General features: G+C 50.5%; 3 protein-coding genes across 3 annotated transcripts; 2 read left to right on the forward strand and 1 right to left on the reverse strand.

Annotated features, from left to right (window-relative positions):
* Nucleotides 1-2,571: 2,571 nt before the first annotated feature.
* JKAMP (JNK1/MAPK8 associated membrane protein) lies at nucleotides 2,572-9,253 on the reverse strand. The gene is made up of 7 exons (XM_036384833.2): nucleotides 9,179-9,253; nucleotides 8,941-9,032; nucleotides 8,229-8,383; nucleotides 5,513-5,719; nucleotides 4,177-4,358; nucleotides 3,446-3,522; nucleotides 2,572-3,154 (listed from the first exon to the last, which is right to left on the reverse strand). Exons 1-7 carry the CDS (start codon nucleotides 9,189-9,191, stop codon nucleotides 2,936-2,938), a joined length of 945 nt encoding a protein of 314 aa, XP_036240726.1. The 5' UTR covers nucleotides 9,192-9,253; the 3' UTR covers nucleotides 2,572-2,935.
* Nucleotides 9,254-9,462: 209 nt separating this feature from the next.
* L3HYPDH (trans-L-3-hydroxyproline dehydratase) lies at nucleotides 9,463-12,644 on the forward strand. Its single transcript, XM_036384364.1, has 5 exons — nucleotides 9,463-10,012; nucleotides 10,276-10,445; nucleotides 10,712-10,834; nucleotides 11,717-11,854; nucleotides 12,160-12,644. Exons 1-5 carry the CDS (start codon nucleotides 9,463-9,465, stop codon nucleotides 12,283-12,285), a joined length of 1,107 nt encoding a protein of 368 aa, XP_036240257.1. The 3' UTR covers nucleotides 12,286-12,644.
* Nucleotides 12,645-14,233: 1,589 nt separating this feature from the next.
* On the forward strand, nucleotides 14,234-16,834 carry GPR135 (G protein-coupled receptor 135). Its single transcript, XM_036384206.2, has one exon. It carries the CDS (start codon nucleotides 14,234-14,236, stop codon nucleotides 15,512-15,514), a length of 1,281 nt encoding a protein of 426 aa, XP_036240099.2. The 3' UTR covers nucleotides 15,515-16,834.
* Nucleotides 16,835-18,631: the final 1,797 nt, after the last annotated feature.

Raw genomic sequence — 18,631 nt, forward strand, 5'->3', positions numbered from 1 at the left:
TCTACTACTGTAAAAAAAGAGGAATTAAACCTAAGCAGGCTAATCTTGGAAGAAATCAAGAGAGAAACAAAAGACAAGTATACAAAATTTTAAAAAGAAAAAAAAAAAAAACCAGAAAAAAAGGAAAAAAGGGAGACTGGTTAAGCCAATCAGTTACTGACAGACCCTGCTTTTATTCATAACAGCCTAAGTCTAATGTTCAGTCATTACACTGTCTAAAAACCTTTTCTCTGCTTTGCAGAAAAGAGAGATGAAGTTTGGAAGGAAACAAAGAGGAGTATCCAAGGGCAAGGTACCTGCCTGAGGCATAATCAATATCCTGTGTCTGGTGCTTTCAGCCAGGGATTGTAGGAAACGGCCTGGGATGCAGCTGAGGTGTGGAACAGGCTGTGAAATGTGGAATTGATGCTTTGAAATGATTCTGTACATCTTTCAGGCCCTTGGCTATCAGCTTTGTCTGATGATATCTGTCTGGAACCAAGATGAAATTTAGCTGGGTACTGGTAGAGCTCATCCAACATTATTGAGTCAACACAATTTTGTGGGAGCAAAGGAGAAAAAGTTTCCCTGTTTGAGCATGACCTGTGCTGCTCTGGCTGTTCTCACCCATTTTATTTGGTGCCATAGGCACAAGTTTGTGTTGGTTTTGGAAACTCCTAAAATTTGTTCAACAGGGTCAAATGAATTATGTTGTTGAAAGAAAAACTGTCTTTTTAATGTCAGAGGAATACATTAACCTTTGTATTTCCATAACCAAAAACTCATTTTATTCTTCCTGATCTCTCTAGAAACAGTGAAACTCTTTGGAAAATATTTAGAAAAGTGTAGTAATATTCAGTTGTAATTATTTTTTTTCACAGAGCAATAATAAAATAAGCTATTTTTGCAGTGAACTCAAGGTAACAATAGGCAAAAGCCTGAATGACCTGACAGTGCTTCATGGTAACATGTTAATAACTACTTGAAAAAAACAAAAAGCAACAACAAAAAAAAAATAGAAAAGAAAAAAAAAAGAAAAAATACCTTTTTCTTTTCAAGATGACATTTTTAAGAAAATCTTTCAGTCCTTATATTTTAATTTTTAGGCACAGCAATCTACCCCATTTTAACTCTTAACTGAAGAGCTGTGGTAATAGCAATGAGTGGGCTGTAAAATAGTCTGAGCATCACTGATCTTCCCAGAACTCTCTGCTTTTCCTCAAAGGATAAATAAAACTAACAGACTTCAACTCCTGCAGCTTGTGGCTGGGTGGTGATCACTGCAGGACTGTGGTTAATTTATGTTTATATTCTTTAAAATTTTTGTGTGAGCAATTTGTACTGCTGTTTCTGTGGCTGCCATTATATATGTATTTATAATTCTTTTATTGCTACTGGGGGATAATAAAAGGCTTTATTAATTTGTATTTCACATTCCAGGTTTTGCTGAAGGCTAAAGCACTGGAGTCCAGCAGAAAGGTCAGTGGTTGAGGTGCCAGGCAAGGTCCATGGGGTGCACTGCCCTCCTATAAGCTTTGCTTTTAATAGAATCCCTCATTCTGCTTTCAAAATCAACACACTCTTTTCCAGACCTAGCAAAATATGTACTCTTTACCTGGGACTTGCTAGTTTTCTTTTTACAAACAAGATCCAGCACAGTATTTAAACATATTTAAACAAAATCCAGCATAACATTTAAACCAAATACACATAGTCCACACAGAAATACACATGGAGGAGTGAAGTCCTCAGATGTGGTATTTAACATGAATTTTAATCCCATACTTTTAAAACTCTCCTCTAGATCACTGTGTCTGCAAATTAAACATTGTACACAGCAATACAGACAGTATTTGATTTAAGATCAATTACTTCCTCAATCCCTAAATAAAACCTCAATTCTGCATGCAAGAGTGAGTTTGTTTGCACACAATTTTAGGTGCAGTGAAGACTGTCAAGTGGCATTTCACACGAAAATAATAAAAAATTCACATAAAGCTATGAAGAAGGGCATATCAGATGTACAAAACCCTTCCATGGGGGAGAGTGACACTCAAGGCAGCCTGGCTGAGGTGACACCTTTGAAAGGCTCTGAGCTCCTGGCAGACTCTGTCCTTAGCAGTGCTGGCAGGTGATAGAATGAAAAAAGCATTATTGTCACAGACATATCAAAATATGCACTGTTACAGCCAGTGATCCATACAGTGAAAGAGGTTAATTTGAGAGGATCTTTAGTTTTGGTTCTGTTTTTGGCCCTTCAGCACTGCTCTGCATCTTCCTCTAGACCCTCTACAGCATCAAGTTTTGGTGACCAATACTAACCCAACTCCCAAAAAAAGAAAATCTTTAATCTGATCTATCTCCAGGAAGGTCTCCATATATGAAGCACACAAACTCTACCTTACAGAGAGTTTTACAGTGCATTTCTTCTTCTTCTTCTTTTACAGTGCATTTCTTCTCCAGCAGTCAGACTCAGACATCATGAGGAATCATGCACGTTTTATCTTTTGATGGAAGGAAGAAGACAGTCTGTTTCCACTGGTGGGGGACAGAAGCTAGAGTATGTGATGAAAAATGAAGTTCTCTGGTATATTCAAGCTCTATTTTTTTTTTATTAAAGTCTACTGAAAACCAGGCTCTATTGTTTTATTCAAATATCGTGCTAGGAAATGAACAATACACAAGCAAACCATTGTACTAGGATGTGTCACAAGCTTTTTACACAGATTCACAGTGATAAATAGATAAAAAGACATTGCTTTCCATCTATACCAGATACTTAGGAAGAATACAAAGTGCAGCTTTTTAATATTATACAGTCTCACCCAGAGGTGTTTTCACCAGAAGTCTGGCACACAAACAAGTTCTTTTTGAAAACAGAAGTTTCCAAAGCATGACAAGCACTGAAATTGCTTCATCCAGATCACTGGGACAGAGTTGTTGGCACAGGCTCCTTTCAGTGTCCATTCCCACCCTCGGAGAGGATCCGTGAGGGCTCTGTGTACTTTGCTGTCATCAGGTAGAAGAGGGCAGGGGCAGGTACCAGGGCAAGCAAAGGCAGGTCCTGCTCAAGCTTATCCAGTTTGGAAATGGAGATGATTCCATAGGCATGGAGTAACCAGTGGCTGAAGAGGACAACGAGCCTTTTCTTCCTCACGAGCAGATCCTTGAAAAACTTGCAAAATAAAGACAATTTCCTGTTAGCATTCAGCCTGTTAGCCAGCATATGACATTTAAGAGGTGTGACAGGTAGAGCTCCTGGGTTTGAGCCCTTCCAGCACACACCCAGCTTCTCAGTGCACCATCAGAGGGAATTCTCACATGAGATTCCTCCAGCCAAGAGGGGAAGGGATAAAGGAAAAGGGTTAAATGTAAAATACACCACTGAGAAAAGGCAAGAGACAAAGTGGTCTCTGCTCACTCAAGTCTTTTTTACTCTTTTAACACAGGAAACATGTTTACCCACCTCCACTTCAGAAGCAGACATGTACACAGCCAGTGTAACCAAAGAGAGCACCAGGATGATGTATGGGAAGGCATAGTCTAAAGGCAAACATGCAGTATGTTAGCAGGCAAAAAAATGGCACAGCTTATCCTTCAGCAGAGAGTTTTTCCACAGGTGTGAAGCAAACTGAGCTGCTCTAGCTGCCTCTTAGCATGTGAGGGTCAGCAAAGCACAACCTGCACAGCTCTTCCCTCTGAGGTTTCCTGCTATTTCTCAGTGGAGTTACTCAATGCTTATACCACAAATTGAAAAATGATAATGAGAAAAGTAGTCAGGCTGAGTGGGGATTTTGTGGCACCTCTCCAAATGTGACAAGAATGGCTATTTTTGGTTTGGCTTCCAGCAATCTCCCCAAATTTACACTGAAATCCATCTCTGAAATCAGACAAACTCTGCCTTAGCAAAAAGTGGAACCAGCTCACTCTAAGGTACTTTCCTCTCTCACACCCTCTCTCCTTTTTTGGGAAAGGGACAGTCTCTAGCAGCACTGGCTGAGGCAAAGCAGTGTTAGTCAGGAGCCTGCTGAGGACAGAGCTCCTAACAAGCAACCTTTTTAGGTGAAACTCCTCAAAATAACTATAAACAATATCCTTATTCCCAAAGCAAAAAGTGTCCCCTCCTTCTGTCCTTTAAGTCCTTTCTTAGTGAGCACTGATAGGTGTGTTCAGGAGTGTTTTTAGGAGAGAACTCACAGAGGAGGCCTCCTCCCACGGCCTGCAGCACGGTGAGGATGGGGAAGAAGTAGAGTGCTGCATAAATGCTTTTAAATCTGTCAGATCTCCCCAAACCACAGGCAATCTTCTTAACCAGGAGAGGCCTCAGCAGCATCATCAGCACGAGACAGAAGGCATAATAGATAAACACAATGGTGTACCTGAAGAAAAAGAAAAATTCCTTAAAATGTGCAGTTTTCTCACAGACTCAGGTCACAACCAAGCAATCTGGGGTTAGTCAGTGAATTCTAAAGACTTTATGGGTAAAAGGTTTAAAAACAGAATGATGGGCCCAATTTTCCTTAAGGGAAACAGTCAAGATGTTTCCTTTCCAAGGAAAGGAAAACAAAGAGAAAAAAAGTTTTAAGCTACATAGTGATAGGCTGAGAGGACACGGTCTCAAGCTGCACATGGGGAGGTTCAGATTGGACATGAGGAGGAATTTCTTCACAAAAAGGGTGATCAGACACTGGAATGGGCTGTCCAGGGAGGTGATGGAGTCACCATCCCTAGAGATGTTTAAGACTGGAATTGGCACTCAGTGCCGTGGTGGTGCTGGGCCATAGGTTGGACTCAATGATCCAAGAGGTCTTTTCCAACTAAATTGATTGTGTGAAACTGGGCTATGTCACTCCCTTTGATTACTCAGAAAGTCATTAAACATTGCTACATCCATGTAAAACAGCTCAATGCATGAAAGATTCAGGGGATTGGTTGCCATTGACCTGAACACTTTCGGCAGGAGATGCAGGGGGGCACACACTGACAGGGGGGTACACACTGACAGAGGGTAAACACAGGGGGCACACACTCACAGAGGGGCACACACAGGGGACACACACAGGGGTGCACACTCACAGGGGGCACACACAGGGGTGCACACTCACAGGGGGCACACACAGGGGGCACACTCACAGAGGGCACACACACAGGGGGCACACTCACAGGGGGCACACTCACAGGGGGCACACACAGGGGGGCACACACTCAGGGGTGCATACTCACAGAGGGCACACTCAGGGGTGCACACTCACAGAGGGCACACACACAGGGGGGCACACTCACAGGGGGTGCACACTCACAGGGCACACTCACAGAGGGGCACACTCACAGGGGGCACACACAGGGGGGCACACACTCAGGGGTGCATACTCACAGAGGGCACACTCAGGGGTGCACACTCACAGAGGGCACACACAGGAGTGCACACTCACAGAGGGTGCACACAGGGGGCGCACACTCACAGGGGACACACACAGGGGTACTCACAGGGGGGCACACTCACAGAGGGCACACACACAGGGGGCACACTCACAGGGGGTACACGGCCTCGTGGGTGCAGTGCACGGTGGTGATGTAGTCGGGGCTGGGGTTGTAGAGCATGGTGTACCAGTCCGAGAGCTTCTTGACGGGGCAGGAGCGGATGTGCAGGGAGCCCACGGGGTCGCTGAGCAGCAGCGTCACCAGGGCTGCCACGCTGCACTCCAGCAGCGCTGTCAGGTGCTGCAGCAGCGCGCTGGAGCTGCGGGACAACAGCACTGTTGTTTAGCAGAGATGATAAACAAAACTCCACAACTTCTGTGAAAGTTGTAAAGCTGGTATGTTTATTACAGCGCTGCACGCATGGGGAGATTACTCTCCTTAAAAGAAATGTGTATCTCTGGGAAATCCAGGTCCCTTTTTATCCCCCTCTCAAATCCATATGCATGCAATTTCACAATAGGTTCATACATATTCACTTTTACAAATTTCCCATGACCTTTGCCACTAATTCTCCTTTATCAGAAAGAATTCCTAGGTCAGGTTCACCTGCTCTCACAGCAGTGTCTGTCTCTCTCTGTCTCCCTCTGTCTCCCCCTCCCTTATCTCTGTCCTTCACTGAAGCAGTTTCTCTGAGCCTAGGCTTTTTACGAGGACAGACAGACTAAACAGCTATGTTTTCAAACTACAGACTTAACTCAAAGATGTACATTTCACCTAACTCAAAATGGATTTCTACTCTGGAAAATTTCTACTCTGTCTCACTGTCACTGCCGGGCTCTGGGAACCTCTGCTGGCCACAGAGATGCGTTACAAAGTCTACAGAGCCACCCCGAGATGCGTTACAAAGTCTCTTTTCCCAGCCCAGCAGTGGAAGAAGGAGTCAGGATTCTCCTATTCTTGTTCTCAAGGTTATTATTTCTTATCTATGAAATTCTTTCTCCGACCCGCCAAGGTCTGTCTGGCAGGTTGGGTTGAGGCACACTGCCCATCCTTGGGGCGGTGTTATCCTTTTATACCAAAAACTACATGTACATTATTTACAGTAACTTCCCAATACCTATCACCTATGTTAGACAGTGAGCTTCAGCTCTAAACCAATCTAAAAATGCCAACATCACCCAGAAGATGGAGGCCAAGAAGAAGGAGAAAGGCTGGACACACCCAGATTCCTCCATCTTTGCTCCCTGAACCCCCATTCTAAAAAAACTCAAAAATCTATTTTTCACCCTGTGACAAACTATTATTCTACTTAAACTCTCTTTGTAGGAAAGACATTCTGTGCTGTTCTTGTGAGCCAGCAAAGGCTTCCTGATGATAAGGAAAGCCCCATATCTCTCCTGAAGAAGACACCGAGGTTGTCACCATGGAGACGTGATGAAGGAGAGGAAGTTAAGAGATATGGACTCTAGCTGGCTCACAGAGTGATGTGGCTCCCTGATCACCTACTGAGAACTTTGTTTCTTTCCTATAACCAATGGGCAGTGAATGTGTATGTTAAGTGAATGTAAATATCTTGAAAGAGTATAAAAGCAACATGTTGCTATAATAAACCTCTCTTGCACCCTTCTGATGGAGCTGTGGTACTTTGTGCTGTGTCAAGCTCTATAATGACATCTCTTGACTTGTAATTCTTCATATAAAGGTTGGGAATTGTTTTTTCCATGAGTCAAGATCAAAGGCACAGGGGTCTTGGGCTCTGAGCCAAGGTCTCCAAGCCCTCTGACAGGGTCTCGAGTCCTCCAGGGCAGCCAGAAGAATTTCCTGGGTTCCCACACCATGCTGCCAGCTCCTGCAAATCCCAACAGCCCTGGAATCTCACAGAGCCTTCTTCAGAGTTAAAAACTGCTCAGTGTGAAAGCTCTTTGACAGAGCTTAGGTGGTTTAGTGTGTAAAAGAAAAGAGGGTGATGCACCACACGTCTCAGAAGGAGTGACATTGCTGCTTGTGATATAAGCAGAATTGCCAAAGCTGCAGGTCCTCATTGAAGATGGGAAATATTCATATATTAAACATTCCCAGTCCCCTATCTGTTCAGTGCTCATAGAATCACAGAATGATTTGGCTTAGAAGGGACTTTAAAGACAATCCAGTTCCAACCCCCTGCCATGGACAGCTCAGTAGACTCCAGAGCCATCACTCCTCAAAAAACTCCAGTCTAACACCTAATGGCCACAGGCAGCTGTGGGTTTAAACCTCTTTTTTACAGAACTTCTCTGATGTAAAGGCCACAGCAGTTCTGCTATCAAGACCCAAACCCAGAATACATATTCCTAAAGAGAAAACTCAAACCCATCCTCTCATTGCACCTGTGCAGCCCTGCTGATACTGACCCAGGAGAGAGGGGATGATACAACCTGCTCTTCTGTTTGCTGGGAAACCAATCCAGCCCAGACTGCCAGCTGGACTGTGCACTGACACATTAAAGAGGTACAGACCATGCCCTGAGGGCAGTGACTGGACAGGGTGCCCTGCAGGACACTTAAATTTGTAAATAAACCTTCCTACAGCTGCTCTAAACTTCTGTGCAACCATATCAGCTCAGTCAACAACAAGGGTGGATGGGGCTCTGAGCAACCTGGTCTGCTGGGAAGTGTCCCTGCCCATGAGAGAGAACTGGAACTGGATGATCTTTAAGGATCCCACCCAATCCAAACCAGTCTAGGATTATGAAAACTGCTGGACAGTTCAGTTCAGCATCGCAGATTGATCGCTCGTGGATAAAAGATTTCCAATTTTAAACAACTCATCTAGAGAAAGGGTACACAAACCTCTTTTTTCCAGAATACCACTCAATAAAGAACCAGTGTAAGACCAGGGGCAGCATGGCCATGAAGCCGAGGTACAGCCAGTCATAGCGGTCTGGAGATCCCAAACACTCCCTGCAGATTTTGTTGTCATCGGTTCTTTGGCCTCTAGGACACACCTGCAGAAGGCAGAGCTTGGACTCAGAATGCCACCACCAACAGCAAATCACTGCAGTTAATGGAAAAACAGCTCGGGGAAAGACACAGATCAGATTTTTAAAGACGTGAAACAATAACCCCAGTAATTTCTCAGCTTACATGTGCTCTCTGTGGCTCTTTTTATTTAATATAAACAAGAGTGAAGCATGATTAAAAGCCTTTATGCAAGCCACCATTTTCCTCTCCTGCTCTCACACCACTCCCTCTCACCTCAGCTCCCTCAGCAGGCTGCTCACAATCACAGCTCTCCAGTTTCATCCCGCCCTTCCCGGCTCTGGCTCTCCCTCAGCACTCCAGTAAAACCGGCGTGCACAGGGACTCATTTCGGCACAGCTCCCCGCACCATCCCGTTCTGTGTCAGCTTTTCCAGGCCCGGTACAGCATCGAGCCCCCAGCACCTCGTGTCGCGGTGCAGCTCCTGTTTCGGTCTGGGGCCGTTCTCTCCCCAGCGGCCCCCGGTACCGACCTGCAGGGCCCGGCCTGAGCCATCCCGCACCGGGCCCAGCCTCGCACTCACCCCGCAGTCCCCGTAGGTCTCCACGGAGCCGTTCACCGACAGCACGGTCCTGCCGCAGTACAGCCCGAGGCAGGCGGGCTGGATGTCCACAGCTGCGGGCAGAGCGCGGGCCGCGTTACCGGGAGAGGCACCGAACGCCAGTCCCGGCCCGCTCCAGCGCTGGCAACACCCTCAACCCCATCCAGGCCCCACCCGCATCCCCAGCCCCGTCCCGGTGCCCCATCCCGGCCCGTCCTACCGGCGCGGAACATCGCGGTAACCCAGCAACCGCGGCCCCGGTTCTTCCGCCGCAGCACTTCCGCTTCCGCCGCGGGTCGGCTCCGCCCGGGAATGCTGGCCAGGAACGCGAAGGGGCGGGGACTCCAAGGGGCGTGGCCCCTGTCGGGGCGTGGTCACTGAATGAGCGTGGTCATGAGGCGGGACTTCAATGGGTGGGGAGGTGGGCGCGGCCTCAGGCTGGGGAAGCCCGAGTGGGCGTGGTCTCGCTTTTGTGGGCGTGGTCCCTCGGGGTGCGGCGGCGCGATGGCGGCACGGGGCGGCGGTGACAGTGACGGTGTCGGTGGCGGAGCGGGACGGGCGCTGCCGCCGCACTCGCCCTCGGGCGCGGTGCTGCAGACGGTGGAGATGCACACGGGCGGCGAGCCGCTGCGCATCATCCCGCGGCTGGAGGCGGCGGAGCGGGCGGCGGCGGCGGGGCTGTCGCTGCTGTCGCTGCGGCGGGAGGTGGCGGCCAGGCACGACCACGTGCGGCGGGCGCTGATGCACGAGCCGCGCGGCCACGCCGGCATGTACGGGGCCGTGGTGGTGCGCGGCGGGGCGGCCGCGGAGGGCGCGCACCTGGCGGCGCTGTTCCTGCACTGCGCCGGCTACAGCGCCATGTGCGGCCACGCCGTCATGGCCCTCGGCCGCTTCGCCCTCGACTACGGGCTGGTAGCGGCGCCCACCTGCCCCGAGACCGCCGTCCGCCTGCGCTGCCCCTGCGGGCCCGTCACCGCCTTCGTGCCCTGGGACGGCCGCCGCAGCGGGAACCCCGTGCGCTTCCACAGCGTGCCCGCCTTCGCTGCCGCCACCGGTGGGGACCGCTGGGTGTTCGGGGAGGGTTGGTGGTGGCCGTGCCGGCGTTGGGGGCTTGTGGCCTGGTTGAGGAGCGTCTGGCAATTGTCTCCCTAGTCCCACTGTTCTTCAGTGGTCATCAGGGATGCTGTAAGATGCCACAGGAGTACTCAAGTTGTCATCCCCATCCACTGCCCTCGCATGTGGCTGTGTTCCTTCACTCTATGCAAGCCCATGGCTCGGCAGTTTTGCCTCCTCACCTTCCTCCCTTTCTCTGCTCAGACTTGGCCATTGATGTCCCTGGCCATGGGAAGGTGGTGGTTGACATCGGCTATGGTGGCACTTTCTACGCCTTCCTCAGCGCCGAGCAGCTGGGCCTTGATGTGCGCTCTTCAAAGACCAGAGACCTTGTCAGTGCAGCGAGTGCAGTGACCGAAGCAGTGAAGAAACAGGTATGGATGAGCACTGTGGTATCCCAGCATGTTCCCTTTGGAACTCAGGATAGTGGGAGAGTCCCATCCTTCCAGCCCCATGCTGAATTGCAGAGTCCTTACAAGGATGGGAGAAGGAGCCTTCCTGCTTCTCTCTGTTACTTGTGAAGCAGAGGTGGAAGCGCAGCCATGTGGCTTTGTCCCATTCCTCTGGTGTCCCACAGAAGCTGTACTGCACGCATTGCTGCTGTTGTGTGTATTTGTGACCCTCTCTGTGCTGTTTCCAGTTCAAGCTTCATCACCCTGAGAGTGAAGACCTGGCTTTCCTCTACGGCACCATACTGACAGACGGGAAAGATGCCTTTAGTGAGGAGCCCACCACCAACATCTGTGTGTTTGCAGATGAACAGGTACAGAAATGAGCTCTTCTCAGGCACAAGAGACAACACAATTGTCCCTTTGTCCCTTAGATCCACTGCAAAGAACATAGACTGTTCTGGTTCTTAGTTTGGGCAATGATTGCTGGTGCTGCTGTCATGTCCCTGGAGAGCTGAGTGTCGATGCACACATTCTAGTTTTGTTCCTAATAGAAGAAATACTTCTGCACAACTTAGATGGTGGCATTTTAAAAAGCTTCATACCCAAAACTTGTTGATTGAAATTTTCCAGGAGTTCAGGAGCTGAGACAGGATCCCAGCATAGTACATGTCCCAAAAGTCCTAATCCAGGGAACATCTGCTGGGGATTAACAGCAGGAAAGAAATGGGGTGTTAAAATTCTGTCCTTGTCTGCAGTGCATAAGGTATCACATAAATGGCAGGGGAAGTTTTGGTTGGACTTGCCAGCAGTGAGGAGTGTGGAGCAGTAGAGCAGGTCACCTCAGAAGCTGGCCAACACTGTGGTTTTGGAGATTTTAAAAACCAGACTGGCCAGGAGCCCCCTCAGTGTAAGGAGAACCAATCTTGCCTTGAGGTGAGAATGGAGCAGGTGACCTCAGCCCCTCTGAGTCCTTTTGAGATGATGCTGGGAAGATTTCCACTGCTCCTAAATAGCCTCAGTTTATTAGATCATCCATCCCTAACTGTGCCAAAGCCCACCACAGTCCAGAAGTACCCCAAATCTGCTTCTTTCTTCCTTCTCAGTTGTGATGTATTTGGATTCTCTACAAAACCCTGCACTGGGTGGGGGTTTCCCCTGAGTGCAGTGTAAAGGTGGCAGAGAGAACTGAGGGGAGCAATCTCACTTTGTATTAAACCCCAAAATCTAGAACTGGTTCATCCCTTCTGCTGTAGGTTGACCGAAGTCCAACAGGTTCGGGGGTGACAGCTCGCATTGCCCTGCAGTACCATAAGGGACTCATCCAGCTGGACCAGAGCAGAACCTTCCAGAGCAGCACCACGGGCTCCTTGTTCACTGGGAAGGCAGTGAAGGCAAGTGGCTGGTGCTGGACTTTCCCCCTCTCTCAAGGGCTGCTGGAAACGTGCTCAGTGGGGAAGCAGAAAAACCTTTCTGTGCCTAGGGAAGAGTGTCGGGAAGGAGGGAGGTGCCTGTGGGTCTTGCCCTCCCACAAACCTGGCACTTAAAGGATTTTAGGGCCTTGTTGTGCTGTGTGGCTGCTTTGGGATGCACCAGGGCAGGGGTGTCTGCATAAATGTCAGGTAGCACTGGAATTCTGTGGGGTTGGGAGAGTGGAGAACCTTCTGTTGCCTCTATGCTCATCCTGATCCCTCTGCAGGAGGCCAAGTTTGGGAACTACAACGCTGTCATTGTGGAAGTCTCAGGAGAAGCCTTTTACACTGGCACAGCCACCTTCACTGTGGAAGAGGAGGACCCACTGAAACACGGCTTCTTCCTCAAGTGACCTGAGCCACGGGTGGTGGCAGAGCCTCACTGATGGTGCTGTGCTTCTCCTGCCCATGAATTTCTGTTTTGCTTCTCCACACATTGCAACAGGAACAGCCTTGGGGTGTGACAGCATTTGTCACATTTCAGGATAACAGGCTTGTTGCCCTGTTGTGATTAGCATATTGGGTGCACTGTGATTAGCACATACAAGCTGTTCTGAGATGCTGTAGTATTTTTCTTCTTCTTTTTCTTCCCCATAATTCACAGAAAACTGAGCTGATCTTGGAGAGCTGCCTTCAGATTTATGTGCCTTCTCTGTGTCTGCAAATTATGAATTTCAAAATTAGATTTCTATTAAATGCCAGCTGAAAACTCTGCCATTTTCCTTGTTTTCACTCCCAGAGCTCAATTTGCAGGATTCTGCTGAGCATGTCATGATTCTGGGTTTGAATTGCTAACTCTTGTTGTCTCCTGCTCAGCCAGCTGTGCTGCTCTGTCTCATGCCCCAGCTTCCCTGCTCAGCCTGTCCAGACAACCCCTTCCTCACTCATTTCACCCCACCAGGGCTCTCCTGCATCCTGGGGCTGGATGCAGGTATTTGATGAGAATTTCCTGTATTCCTGCTGAGTGTCCATGCTGTGCTGCTTCCCTAAGCCTTCCTCTCTTGCTTATCTTGGACCACTGGCTGCAAATACCCTGTGGTTAACTTTCAACAGGAGCAGCTGTGTTTGAAAGTCTGAGCCATTAGGACCTTTGACTGCTAATTATTTACTGATTTTTGTCCCAGTCCAGGGGCAGCTTGTGCAGCAGAGTGCACTCAGTGCTTGCTTTGCCAGAGTTCCCCCAGGGGAAAACCAAGCATTTGCAGTGGCAGGAGCAGACCTTCAGACCTCTGGTAGTCTGTCACTTCCACTGTGTCTCTGGATAAAATGGTGCTTGTTAAATGAAGACACTCATGGGAGGAACTGGCACTTGTTAAAACAAGACATGAAAATGAGAATGATCATCTCATGGAAGCTTGTGCAGCAGAAGGATGCATACTGGTGAACTTAGATAAGGTTGGCACAGAAAAGCCTGGGAGGAATTTCTTCTGTCAGCTTGAAAATAACTTTGTAGCAGGAGGAAACAAAAATCCCCTGATTTATGCAACTGCTGTGCTGCCAATAGAGATTTTTTAGGATGGTGTCTGGGGCTCCTGCTCCCAGCTTCCCTGTAACTCCCTTGTAAGTCACAGCCTCTGGTCCAGGAGAACAAGAAGTGACACACATATCCTCCGTGCTTGCAGGAGCACACTCTTCCATGATGATGAAAACTCTTCCATGTGTTTTCATCTTCTGGGCATCTCCTGATCAGGCCCCCAGCCTGGCTCCTTGGAAAGAGCTGGGACAGCAAGTCACAAAGCCCAGCACAGGATGTTTGGAGGTTCTTCAGGCATTAACTGGCATGCATCCTTCATTACCTATTCTCTACCCCCATCCCTAAGAAAATTTTCAGGTAGGGGGCAGGCAGCTACAGCATGGATGAGAGTGGGGTGAAAGAGTCCTGCTGCCCATGTGGAGGGGGTTCCTGGCCTGATGCCTCAATCTTACACCTGATGATCCCTCAAGCCGCAGCCTGGTGAGCCGGGGCGATGGTCCTGGCCTCCAGCTGAGAGTCTGGGGGCAGCTGGTCCTCCGTGATGACGGGCTGGGGGCTGTGCGGGGAGAGGCGCTGACCGGGGCTGCCAGGGGAGAGGCGCTGACCGGGGCTGCCAGGGGAGCACATCTGTGGGGACCCAGGGGATGGTGCCGCTGTGGGCTGCGGTCCCCCGGCCCCACCGCTCGTCTCTAGGGGCTCCGCTCCGCCGCCGCCGGGTCCGGCTGGGCCGGGCCGGGCCGGTTCCCCGGGTAACGGCGCCCGAGCGACGTCAGCGGCCGGGGGGGCCGGGAGCGGCGGGGCCTCCGCAGCCGCGGCGGGGCCGGGCCATGAGGCTGCGTATGGAGCCGGCGGCGGCCGTGCCGGGCAACCTCTCCCGCGGCGGCGGCGGCGGCAACGAGAGCGGCGGGGCGGGAGCGGCGGGAGCGGCGGGGTGGTCGGCGGCGGCGCTGGCCTCGCAAGCGGCCGCGCTGCTGCTCATCTTCGCCCTCTCGGCGCTGGGCAACGGGGCGGTGGTGCTGGTGATCGCCCGGCACCGGCAGCTCCGCACGGTCACCAACGCCTTCGTGCTGTCGCTGTCGCTGTCGGAGCTGCTGGGCGCCCTGCTCTGCCTGCCGCTGGCCTTCCTCAGTCTGCTCAGCCGCCCGCCCGGCGCTTGGCTCTTCGGGCAGCGCCTGTGTCTGGCCAGCGCCGCGCTCCACGCCGGGCTGGGCATCGCCGCCACGCTCACCATGGCCCTGCTCTCCTTCGACCGCTACTGTGCCATCGTCCGCCAGCCGCGGCACAAGATGGGCCGGCGCCGCGCCGCGCAGCTGCTGGCCGCGGTCTGGCTGGCCGCCCTGGCGCTGGCCGGGCCCTGGTACGGGCTGGCGGGCGAGGGGCGCCGCGAAGCCCGTCCCGGCGCCTACCGCTGCGTCTACGTGCTGCCCTGGGGCTCCTCGCGGCTCGGGCCGCCCTACGGCGCCGCCCTCATCGTGCTCTGCTACCTGCTGCCCTTCGCCGTCATGTGCTTCTGCCACTTCAACATCTGCCGGGCCGTGCGTCTGGCCGAGAGCCGAGTGCGGCCGCTCACCACCTACGGGCACCTGCTGCGCGCCTACGGGGAGATGCGCACGGCCACCACCGTCCTCATCATGATCGTCTCCATCATCTGCTGCTGGGGGCCCTACTGCATCCTGGGGCTGGCCGCCGCCGCCGGCCGCCTGCCCTTCTCGCCCACCATGGACGCCGTGGCCAGCGGCATGGCCTGGGCCAACGGCGCCATCAACCCCCTCATCTACGCCGCCCGTAACCCCAACATCTCGGTGCTGCTGCGGCGCAGCCGGGAGGGCGGCTACAGGACTAGGAACAACATGGTCGCCTACCTGTCGGTGCCGGGCCGCCCGCCGGAGCCGCGGAGCCGGGCTGAGCGGGTCCGGGAGCGCTACATCAACCGGCACAGCGGGGCCCCGGGCAGCGCCGTGTCCTCGTCCAGCCCGGCCAGCGGGGCAGAGGTGGCCATGTGGGCCTGCAAGACTCCCGCTGTGCTCTTCTGTCGGGATGGGCAGCCGGACACCGTCTCTGAGGCCACCCTGAAGGCCAGAGCAGGCGCCATCGACACCAGCCTCTGAAGGGATGGGGGCCGGCATGGAGGCATCTGGCCCCGGGTGCCTCCCTGAACAAAGCCCTGCTGCTTGGAGCCCTGTGCAGCTGGATTACCAGGAATCTGTGAGGGGACCGTGTTTCTTCTCCACTGTGTGAGCTCTGCTTTGGTGACCCCATCTGCGGGCAGCAAGAGCTCCACAGGGAAGGGAAATGCCCCTTCCTTTTCAGCAGGCCTGATGGATGCATCGGTGACAGCCACCGAGCCCAGCCAAGACAGGAGCTGCGAGAACAGGACAGAGTTTGCCCCAGACCTGCAGAAAGTGCCACTGTGACGCTCCGGGGCTGACACTCCACACTGACTGAATGACTGTGGGAGCTGTTTGTTAAGTGCCAAAAAAGCAACTGAAAGCTGAGCACTGGCAGCTGGAAGCCACTCTGAAAACACCACACTGTGAAAAACAGCATCATGGCAGGAAAATGTTGCTTTTATCCGTTATATGTGGAAGTGCCAACAGTCATAAAGTCACAGACTGTAGGATGGGCTGAAAAAGTGATCTGTTTATGTGTTGTTTTTTTTTTTTTTTAATTTAAACTGTGAAGCATAACAAGAAAAGTAATTGTGAAAGGGAAGATGTATGATACTGGGAGGGAAGGAAAGGAAGGTAATACCTCAGGTGTCAGAATTTCAGCAGCCTTTTCTCTTTTTTTGCAGGTACGGTCAACTTAAAATACTATGAATATGAGAAACATGAGTTCCTCAGACAGACTGAAAAGGGTGTGGGTGTAAACTGTGGTGTGCACAAGATGTATGTTTTCTTTTTGAGCTCATCCAGAGTGTCTCTCATCTCCAAGGGTTTTACCATAATTAGAGGAGCTGTGTGAGAGAAGTGTCTGAAAGGAGAGGCAAAGCAGTACCACGTGTTCTCTGTGTGCTCTGCAGCATATGAAAATGTGTATATGCACAGAACAGATATTGTTGTATTGATGGCAGCAATCCATTGGAATACAATATTTAAAAAACAGCTGTTTGCTGTTGAAAAAAAAAAAGGAAAATAACACCATGGAAATGCAATTGCACAGCATAAATGTGAATGAATTTATCAGTGTAATCTTTTTTTTTCAAGGGTCCAAAGCCTTAAATTAGTATTTTGAATCTGAAATTAAGATTTGGCCTTTGTTTGTCTTTGCCAGAGTTTAGTGTGAGACAGTATTTTTCCTTGTACAGGCTTTAAAAATACAGTGTTTTGGTTTTACTGGATTTTTCAGCAGTTTGTGTGACACAAGTGAACGCTCTATCATTATTTTGTAAGTGAAGAAATAAATTGTCTTTTATGCAGGAAATGAAAGTGTCTCAGTCTGGCATCATTCTCAGGCCAGCCTTGGGATGGGAACTCCTGTAAAAAATTGCCAGATGAATGATAGCAGAGAGACCTAATTGTTTGTGAAATTTTAATGCAGCTGGTTTCCATGCTGTAAGCATTACTGTAACTTTCTTCTCTGATGCTCCTGAAGCCCATGAGGGAAAATCTGACCCTTGACTACTCAGCACTGCTAATTTGCCCTGCAGCTAGTGGATTTTGCAGTGTTTCCTTGCTGTGTTTCAGAAAGAAGCTGTGCAGAAAGCCCACAGCTCTTCACAGGAGCTGTTTGACAGTGAGTGAGCACAGGCGGCTTGTTGGAAGGGCAGGAGAGGAATTCCTGGCACAGCAATGCCTGGCTAAGTGTAAATGGAAAGGGGTGGTTGTGAGTGATGAGGTTGGATTGAACTCTTACCTGGGTAGCTGCAGGTGGTGGTAACAAGGAGATTGGTGGGGGATAATTGATCATGCAGAGCATAAGGCTGAAAGCCCTGGAAAGGGTGGTGCTGCTCCTCTCAGTGCCTGGCTCTGGCCACCTTCCCTGTCCCAGCTGACTCAGGCACTGAACAGCCACTGATTCCCTCTTTTTCATGCTGGTTTCCTTTTGTTCTGATTTGATGCAGCACAGGCCAGGGAAGCTCCTCTGTGGCAGTCAGGTATGGCAAGGGAGGGATTGGGGATGTCAGGACTGAAGAAGCTGCACTGGGAGTGGAAATAACACAGCTTTCTAGGAAAGTGGTGGTGAAGCTGCTATAACACAGGTTTCAACATATTTTTAACAAGCTCAGGCTGGTGCATGTTAGTCTTGCATGTGAGGAATTGAAGGAGGGCAGCTGGCTGTGGACTTGGAGGCATCACAAATTGGCACATTTCTGTGAAAAGCTAACGTGGGCTGTAGCAAGGGGAGATTCTTGACCTGATCCTTTTTGACATGGACCTGCTGCAGCTTCAGTAGAGAGGCAGCTTGTGTTTCAAAGCTGTGCCTGGCCTGTGCTCCTCATCATCACAGAATCATGGAATCATTTCACTTGAAAAAGGCCTCTTAGGTCATCAAGTCCCAGCACTGCCAAATCCACCACTAACCCATGTCCCTAAGTGCCACACCTACATGTCTTTTAAATGCCTCCAGGGTTTGTGACTTTACCACTTCCCTGGGCAGCCTGTACCGGTGTTTGGCAGCATTTTCTGTGAAGATATTTTCCCTAATATCCAATTTAAACCTCTTCTGCTGCAACTTGAGGCATTTTCATCTGGTCCTGTTATTGTTACTTGGGAGAAGAGACCAACTCCATCTGGCTACAACCTCCCTTCAGATAGTTGTAGAGAAGTTCCTTCCAAACCTCCTTTTCTCCTGGCTAAACACTCCCTCAGCCACTCCTCACATCACAGCACTGTTGAACAAGTCAGGTACATAGGTATCTACAGCCACATTTTTAAAAGTGTATTTTAAAAAAACAACCCCAAATGGTCTTAACTAAGCCAAACCAAAGGTTGCAGGCTGCCTGCCAAAACAGTCCTTGAAATGCTGCTGTGTCCCAGCTCTGCTGAAGGTTGCTGCTTCTCACCCAGCACCAGAGTGGGTGAGAAATTCTGTCCCTGCACCTCACCATGGGGCTCCATGTGTTCATGTGGGAGAAAGAAACCAGTGGATTAAGCCACTGTTTTATTCCAGCTCTCAAAACTCTGCCCTCTGTGGTTGCAGCTGCTTGTTCTTGGGTGAGAAAACATTGCAGCAGGTGGCTCCTGGCCAAGCCACCATGGGACATCACCCCCACATCTCCCACG

The sequence above is a fragment of the Molothrus ater genome, chromosome 6, assembly GCF_012460135.2.
Source record: "Molothrus ater isolate BHLD 08-10-18 breed brown headed cowbird chromosome 6, BPBGC_Mater_1.1, whole genome shotgun sequence".
NCBI lineage: Eukaryota > Metazoa > Chordata > Aves > Passeriformes > Icteridae > Molothrus > Molothrus ater.

Bases quoted from the DNA above. Each gene is read 5' to 3' on its own strand.
- JKAMP (XM_036384833.2), bottom strand. The intron at 5,720-8,228 runs GTTTGTGTACCC...GTTGTCCCGCAG, and splicing joins TGGTATTCTGGAAAAAAGAG to CTCCAGCGCGCTGCTGCAGC. The intron at 4,359-5,512 runs GTGAGTGTGCCC...CTTTTTCTTCAG, and splicing joins CACGAGGCCGTGTACCCCCT to GTACACCATTGTGTTTATCT.
- L3HYPDH (XM_036384364.1), top strand. From the start codon at position 9,463: ATGGCGGCACGGGGCGGCGGTGACAGTGACGGTGTCGGTGGCGGAGCG. The intron at 10,446-10,711 runs GTATGGATGAGC...TGCTGTTTCCAG, and splicing joins CCGAAGCAGTGAAGAAACAG to TTCAAGCTTCATCACCCTGA. The intron at 11,855-12,159 runs GCAAGTGGCTGG...ATCCCTCTGCAG, and splicing joins TCACTGGGAAGGCAGTGAAG to GAGGCCAAGTTTGGGAACTA.
- GPR135 (XM_036384206.2), top strand. From the start codon at position 14,234: ATGAGGCTGCGTATGGAGCCGGCGGCGGCCGTGCCGGGCAACCTCTCC.